This window comes from Pristiophorus japonicus, chromosome 5 (genome assembly GCF_044704955.1).
Source record: "Pristiophorus japonicus isolate sPriJap1 chromosome 5, sPriJap1.hap1, whole genome shotgun sequence".
Lineage (NCBI taxonomy): Eukaryota > Metazoa > Chordata > Chondrichthyes > Pristiophoridae > Pristiophorus > Pristiophorus japonicus.
This window is the reverse complement of record NC_091981.1, coordinates 212,730,897-212,739,279: the sequence shown is the minus strand read 5'-3', so window position 1 is coordinate 212,739,279 and position 8,383 is coordinate 212,730,897. Positions and strand designations below refer to the sequence as shown.

At 38.5% G+C, this 8,383-nt stretch overlaps 1 protein-coding gene across 1 annotated transcript; it reads left to right on the top strand.

The window, feature by feature from the left end:
* The first annotated feature begins 3,995 nt into the window (after nucleotides 1-3,995).
* LOC139264582 (caveolae-associated protein 4-like) lies at nucleotides 3,996-8,180 on the top strand. The gene is made up of 2 exons (XM_070881288.1): nucleotides 3,996-4,568; nucleotides 6,386-8,180. Exons 1-2 carry the CDS (start codon nucleotides 4,155-4,157, stop codon nucleotides 7,016-7,018), a joined length of 1,047 nt encoding a protein of 348 aa, XP_070737389.1. The 5' UTR covers nucleotides 3,996-4,154; the 3' UTR covers nucleotides 7,019-8,180.
* The last annotated feature ends 203 nt before the right edge of the window (nucleotides 8,181-8,383 follow it).

Here is an 8,383-nt window from a genome sequence, read left to right as displayed (position 1 = left end):
ATGGATTGTTTTTCAGTTTGTAATTTTCGTAACATTGTTGTCCTTCTATTGGTTTAAGTTTGTTTTATTAATAAAAGATAATACTATGACAAACAGGCGCACGAAATAATGTACAATAGTTAGACACATTTTGTGCTCTTCAAATACAGTGTTTTCTTATTTGAATTTAAGTTCTACCTGTCAAGTCACAAATAGTACATTTGTACAATATATTTGTCACAAATAATGCTTCAAAGATACTTTGTCATAGGGAAGTATTGCCAATCATCTCAACAATTTTTATTAAACAAACTACCGCCCAGTACAAATGTTTAGTGACCAGTTAGCAACACTTAATCCCTAGTGTTACATAAAACAATAACTTGCATTCATACAGTGCCTTTGACATAGAACGTGACCCAAGGCTCTCGGGGAAGTTTGGAATTGCAAAATAATGCTGAAAGAGGCATTCATTGTGTTACTTTACCACATTAAAATGGTTGGCAGTTTCAGTGCTCTGGGCTTCTAGATTGTGCTTATGCATCTCAATTTTAAATACAGAATTCGATTTTCTCCTCAGCAGTTTATAGTAGCTGATCTTCTGCCAGCGTATCACTTCTGCCTACTTAGGATTATTAAGATACATAAAAACTATTAATTTTTAAAGTTTTCAGCTAGTTTTGACAGTTCCAATCACCATGGGGAAAAAACACTGATTTGCAGGAATGACAATGGCCCAGAAATCCCAGTTGACTGCTTCCCACGGGCGATTAGGTGAAAAACTTAAAAAAGAAGCGCACTTACCTGAAATTGCTTCACCCACGCAAGTTCCCGGTCCTGAGATCTCCACTGACTGCACGTCGCAGTGAGTGCATGTCAGGGCGTGCGCAGGGCTGGAGCTCCAGTCACATGGCTCTGGGCAGCCAATCAAGGTAAAGTATGTTCTTATTCATAATAATGGGAACTCCGTAAGTTGGAATTCCCATTATTATGAGTGAGAACACCCCCCCCCCCCAAACACACAAAACATTAATAAAAACTAGAAAAAAGACACTATTTAACATTAATTTAAATTAAAGTTATTTGTATATTATTTTTTTTAAATCCTATTTTTTTTAAAGTTTTTTTAATTATGCTTTAAAATAAATTTACCATAGTGGGCAGGGGTTTTAAGTGTATTTTAAAACTCTTACGCCTTGTAAAAGTAGGCCATGCACCTGCTTTTATCAAGTGCAAGAGTTTTCAGGACATTTGCTGGCAAAATATGGGTATATACCACAATCTTGCCCGTGCAAATGTCCTGGCTGCCGAGATATGGAAGATTTGTCAAGCTCCAGCTTGACAGATCGGAAAAGCCGGTTTTCAGCGCATGCGCATTGTGCGCTGAAAACCGGCTTTTACGATGCCTTCCCGGGTACGTACACACTCAGTACGGACCTGGGACGCCGGAATTTCTGCCCCAATACGGGAAGAATTCTCCTCTGCAATTCCATCTGAAATTCATCTCAGCTTGAGGCCTTCAATTGGAGATTCATCTGATCTTCGAAGCACTCTGCCCTTTAAGATCCCTCTAGTGCTCTAGTGGGGACGGTGTTGCAGCACCACCAGAGTTTCTTCATTTGCACTGCTGGGCTCCTTCTTAATTGCACCAATCTTGCCAGGATCTCGTCATGCATATGCAATAAGCCCTGACCCGGGAAAATGGAACAGATATGGTGCGAGGGTGAAAGTTCACCTCAGAGAGGAGAATTTAATTTCTGAATGATCGTTCCTACAGAAATTGGCGCCTCAAAAAATGGGCAATTGTTTTCTCTGAATTTCCTTGGCTGGGCACCATTAGGCACACAGAAATGTTCCTAATAGTTTGGGCACACTCCGAATCCATGTAAGTATCCTGACCCCAGAGGTGGGATAAGTTCGGGTGCGCAACCAGTGACCTGGGTGGTTATTCATTTTTACCCCAGATCTGCATCCAGAAGAGCTCCCAAGGAAATTCAGTGATATTTTTTGCCTGGATTGTTTTAAATGTTCATCACATAGTGTCATTCCCAGTAACATAATTTAGTTTATCAAGCCATCATTAGCAGCCCTGTGTTAATCTTATTAAGGTTTGCTTTTAACATTCTGAGACATGATTTTTCAGAATAAAGCTTGGTTATGTTTCAAAATACAATTAACTTGTCAGGCCTCTCCCAATAACCATTTCCCAGAATAAAATGGAAATTCGGTTTTAGACTTTAATGTTAATTTTAAAAATTCCCTTCCCCTGACGACTATCTGTCCCACCTGTGACAGAGACTGTGGTTCTTGTATTGGACTGTTCAGCCACCAAAGAACTCACTTTAGGAGTGGAAGCAAGTCTTCTTCGATTCCGGGGAATGCCTATGATGATGATGATGATGAATAAAAAAAACATACTGTAAATTCAAAAGCCTTGAAATTACTCCTTGGGAACATAATTGTACAATTGCTTAACTTGTTAAACAGTATGAGGCCACTCTCTATCTTTACGGTAGCGTATCAGGTCCAATCTGCTTTGGCATGCAAGTGTACTGTCACTTTTACATCAGTGTGAAGTGTTTCTGAGTGACATCAATCCAACAGTAACAACATAACTTGGGAGACTACTGATCAGCTACCCTCCAGGAGACCATCTCACTCTGGTTATAGTTCACATCAATATAAATTTGGCCTAAAATGCCTCATAGTGACAATACTGTACTGAAATGTGTGGACGTCTAGTGTGGACTCAACTGTGTTGTCATTTATGGTCAAAGAACCTGCCTCACTTGTGAAGGGTAGCCTCTTGCATGGTACCATGAAACCACATCCTGGTGTCAGTCACTGTCTTCCGGAGGGGAGGGGAGCGTGGAAATAATTGAATCTATCTACATATGCATAAGATTTTCAACAACTTTTCCCGAATCTTATTTCACTGATAATCTGAAATAAAACAGATGAGGACTAACTGTTTCAGCTTCCTTCAGACCCTGATCCAAGCAGATACCACGTTGCAAAAGTTATTTTTTCCCCCTCTAATACTTAAAAATATAACTTTCAACCTGATAGGCACTTGTTTTATTATAGGTGCAGAAAAACTGCATAACTTGCTTTTCCATAATGCCATATTTTCCCTACTTAATTATGAATTGTATTTACTCTGCAGTTTTTTTCTTCAGAGTAATCTGCAACTCAGATCATTTCTAAAGAACCCTGTGCCAAAACTGACATCCTAAAGCGGATTGAGTGTAAATTTGTAGTGATCGTCAATAGATTTGAATTGCAGCTAGGTGGGCCAATGGAACAGGACACCATGGATATTAGACAAAGAGAAACATGCAGGGATTCTAATTATTTTATTCATTTGTTCATATAAACCATTAATAATTCTAGATGTCATCACCTCCATAGGTTTTTAAAGAAAGGGTTGAACCAGGGATTGGGGAATGGTAAGCAGCAGTGACAGAGAGCTACATTAGAGTGGTTTATTAAATCCTTATCAGGTAACACTCTGGTTTTATGGGAATATTTTCCCCATTGTTCCCCCAACTTGGTTCTAACCCTGAAAAGACATGGCAAAGTAATTTTCCTTAACATTTTAACTACGTGTGCAAACTGATAAAAATTCAGCTTAAAAACCATGAAAATTGTTAAAAAAAAAACGCAATACAGAAAGAAGCATGTTTGTGCATTATTAAAATAACAGTTTTGATTTCTGATGTGTGTATATCTTTGTTTGTTAAAACTCTGCCTAACAACACCTTGTTCTATAAACTTATAGTGATGACCAAAATAAAAAGGCAGCTATGTACTGCAGTTAAAAGAGCTGTAAGATGAGATTTCAGATTTTACTGAAGAAGGACAGCTGTTCGATCACCAGTGTGAGAGTTAAAGGTATTTTCCACACTCGGTTAGAATCCGTCTTCGTGCACCCAAGCATTCAAATAATTCAAGATGGATGCATGACAGCCGTAAAACATGGGTGGTTTCCAGAGGTAGGTGGAGTCACACTCTGCCCTTTTAGTCTTGGATCATCTGTAAGAATGGCTGGTTGATGTCTCATTGCCAGCACAGTGTGGAACACAGCATTGGCTGTGGCCCCTCTAGCTTACACTCACACAAAGTTCATGTTTTAAATTAGACACAGGAGGAGAGCTTTCTGAACCACCAGCAGCATGGCTGAGGAACGAGTGTATTCAGATTCTAGCAATCTTGCTTTTGACATATCCACCGCTGCTACAGGTGAAGGGGAGGTCGCTCCACTTACCCCATTAACAATTTTAACTCTCCTGGAGAAAGTGGCCGGGATTGTTGACAGTGTTAATGAAACTCAGCGAAAAATGGAGCAACAGCAACTGGATATAGAAAACACTGTTAAAGAGATACAAATCGATGTTGCAAAGCTTAATAAGGCTCACTTGACTACAGATATCACAGTCGCAAAGTTGCTAGAGAAAACGCAAAAGATCAACGCTAATGTTAAAGATGTGAGACAGCGACTGGATAAAACCAACACTCAAGTCAAAAAGGTTGAAGGAAACCACCGCGAGCTACTCAAAAGGAACAAATTCCGTGTGGTCATATTCCAGGTAAGTTCAATTTGAAATGGTCACTTTAGCTGTTTTATTATGAAGGAACCTCCTTTAAGATTCTGTAATTTGTGTTAAAAGTATGAGGTATGAAACTAGCCACAGCAGCTACTGAGTTAACTATTCTGAGTTCAAGTTTATCCAGCAGGGTAATTGTTAATGTATTCAGTCTATAAAGTTTTTTTTTAAAGACAGGACACCTGTAAAATGTTTTATAATCTGTACAATCCCTAAGCAAATCTTTTTCCCCTTTTGTGTGTCTGCTCTGGAATATAATATTTGCTCCTTAAATAAAGATACTGAAACAACAAATCATTTTGGAGTTGAGTAACAGATGTAAAATTCATATGACAGAGTAGGGTGGTATTAATACATCGGCAGGCCTTGTGCCATCTGCATTGAAGATTAATGGCCGTGGAACAGCGACTATTTGCTGCCCACATGAAAAATAATATGCAGAGAACGATACTGCGTATTTGGCCTTCCAACTCACATCACTGGTTTATTTTTGAAAAGACAGTCGGTGGGGTTTATGCAAAGATGAAGACCTGGAAATATATTTAGAAGCTTCACAATGTTGCATGTCATTACATTTCATGCACTGTTGTAACTTAATTAGTGACAATGGAACATGCTGTAGTCAGCATTTCCTTGGGAGTTATTTTAACACCTTTATAGATAATCTGATGAGATGAATATTCTCATGTATTGTAAACTGTGGTGTCATTTTTCAAATGGATACAAGAATGTTTCAGTAACAGAAGACTCCAGTTTTAGTATCATTCACCTCCTGCCTGTTTTGACAGCAATTAAAGATCTGTATTACATCTCATAACAGGATAAGGGAATGATAACGGTCTTCTTGTTTCATTTAAGTAACAATACACTTTTCAAAAAATATTAATATTCCTATGCAATTCTTTCCCCTCTATTTGAAGGCATGGATTCTTGGCTAAAGTTTCATTCCATGTATGCCATGTTGACCTCAGGTACCTCACCCTAATGGCCATTATTCATGTGTGAGCTTTGCCACTGAGTATTGACAGGCTATTCAACTGCGACGGTGATGGGGGAGGACATCCCACATGAGTCTGATCCTGACCTCATCTGATATCCATGCGTGTTTAACTCCAGCAGGGGTCACTGGCTTGGAGTCAGAAGCAGTAGGCATCCCTGTGGGAATATGTGGGAATAAAAACAATTTAGTCGGTGTTGTGCCTATATGTCAATGCCATAAAAGAGATACACATATTTGCAGACCATACTTTCATTTGTTCCATTTTAAACATGACCAAAGAAAGCTATGACAACTGAAGCATTGTTCAGTAATCATTAGGGCCCTGAAATTAAGTCATGGGATATGAGTGTACAACCATTTATTGAGAGATTCCTCTCGCTGCTATTTAGCAGTGACATGAATATGTCTAAAAAGCAGAGAGAGAAATTTCAGCATTGGTATGCTAGAATCCTGCAATGTAATTTTAGGACCCTTGAGAATTATTCTATCTTGCAAAACAAAAAAGTTGATCATAGCATACATTTTATAAGAAAAATGAATTGTATTACAACAGACAGCTCAAAAGAGATCGACAGTGTAGTGATGTTACATTACTAAAAAGGGATTTACTGTTTCCACTGAGAAGCTGATAGAAAATGTATTCATATAGATGGGTCAGAATTCATTTTGTGTGTATGGATACAGTTGAAAAGAAATGTTAGCTGCCTAAAAATAAAATTACTTGCAATCTTCAGAATGCAATATTAGCATATGACAAGATAGAAATCCAGAATAAAAACTGCATTTTGTACTTTCACAGGAAGAAAATGAAATGCCTTCCTCCGTAAGCTATAAAAAACTTCCTAACGAAGGGAATGTGGCTGCGGCTGAAGAAGAACACACTGCGGCAGCAGCCATGCCACCACCAGACCTCTCTTCTGATGAAGAATATGTTTATGATGAAGAAAGTAGAGCTGCACGCCTGAAGAAATCGGGCATGAAGCAGGTGGATAGTTTTAGAAAAGCTTTTTCAAAAGAAAACATGCAGAAAACCAAGCAAAACTTTGGGAAGCAGATGAATCGGCTCAGTGCCACGATAGTCCCTCCAGACCGGAGAGAGAAGATAAGGATTTCAGGAGAGAGGATCAAAAAGTCCATAGTCGATTCAAAACCATTTCATATGAATATAAAAAAGAAAAATGAAAGAAGTGGGGCGGAAGGACAAGAAGTTGCTGTCAAAGGTGTAGGAGAAAGTTCCAAAGGCGGAGTCACGGGTACAGAGGTAACAACAGAAGTTGACGCACCAGGAGCTGCTGCAGTTGGTGAAGATGGCCTCCCAGCGATGGTTACACATGTTGCCAATACAGAAACGGTTGTAGTAACAATGGAAACAAAAGGCGAAGAGGCAGTACCTGCAGTGGCAGAGGTGAAGCGCAGTCCTGAGTTCAGTTAAACGCAGACTTAAAGCAGCGCTACTTAATAGCAGTACAAAGTGCTAGTGTCACAATTGTGATGTGAATACATCTATAAAATGTTCTTGTAAATCAAATCAAACTTGCCTGGTTTAATTATTTAGAACTTTAAAAAAGAATTTGGCCATTTTTTGATGAAGTGTCACACTCATGTACGAGGCATCAATCCTCTCTCGTACACCCTGCTTGCAGGCTGAACTGGACCTCAGATGACCGTGGATCAGTCTTCTGCATATTTTTTTTCCTGATAGTTGTAGAAGTGGGTCCAGTGGAATTGCGAAGGATTGACAGGAAGTTTACTATCTAAAAACAATTACTAAAATGTGGGAAGGTTTTTATTTTTAAGAGTGGACCTTTGAAGAAGGGCAGCAACATTTAATTTTGTACTTGTATCTTTTTGAATAGGACTGTTAAGTAGTGCAGCTTTAATTCTTGTCAGTCTCTCAGCTATCGTTACATAGCACTATCAGGATCACTTTGTTGTCACTTGCCATGTAGTTGCAAGAGGATATTAAACAAATCTTGCTTGCCTGTTGTCAGTATGGTAATCACTACTCAGGACTCCGAATGGGAAGTGAAATGAACAGATGTTAAGTATTGGACATATTCTAGCATATAAATCTGGCATTAGTTCTATAAAAATCCATGGACATTCGCCATATTCCATCCCACAGGGATGATGTTATATACTCTAATCATAGTGCTGTGTGGTTTAGAAATATATTACTACAATGTAAATATCTTTCAAAACCCTATAGCTGCACAAACATAACATCAAGACAATTCAAGTACTTGTTTTATTTGGGGTATTTTACAAATACTCTTTTTAATACTAGTATTTAGCTAAAATGAGCATGTTTTTGAAGTGTGTATCTTACATATTCACATTTGTAGCTTTAGTTTTCAAACTGAACTAGAAGTGTCACTGTACATGTAAAATAGTGTAATTTAGTTTAATATTCTTTGGTGTACTTTTCATGTTGTCTTTTCCCTAGAATTAATTGTGGTGTGCATGTCAAATACTAAATAATGACTGCAAGCATCAGAACTATGTGTTTAGCTTTGGGGTATTTCCTGTGTTATTTGTAGAAAGTGTAAGTCATGCAGTTGGATGTTCAAGTGAATAAACTATTTTAAGCTTGAGCAATCTCATTCATTACCCCTTCATGCATTTTCATTAATAGGTAGAGTCTTTATCATTTTGAGAGTCACCTTAGTTTATATACTTGTTTAAACTTCAGCACAGTTGACAAGTGCCTGCATTCATCTTTCAGCTTCGCTTTTCTCCCCCATCTCCTGAAGGTGGTGACTCATGCTGAACTATCGTTCCATGGGCGCTGGAAGCC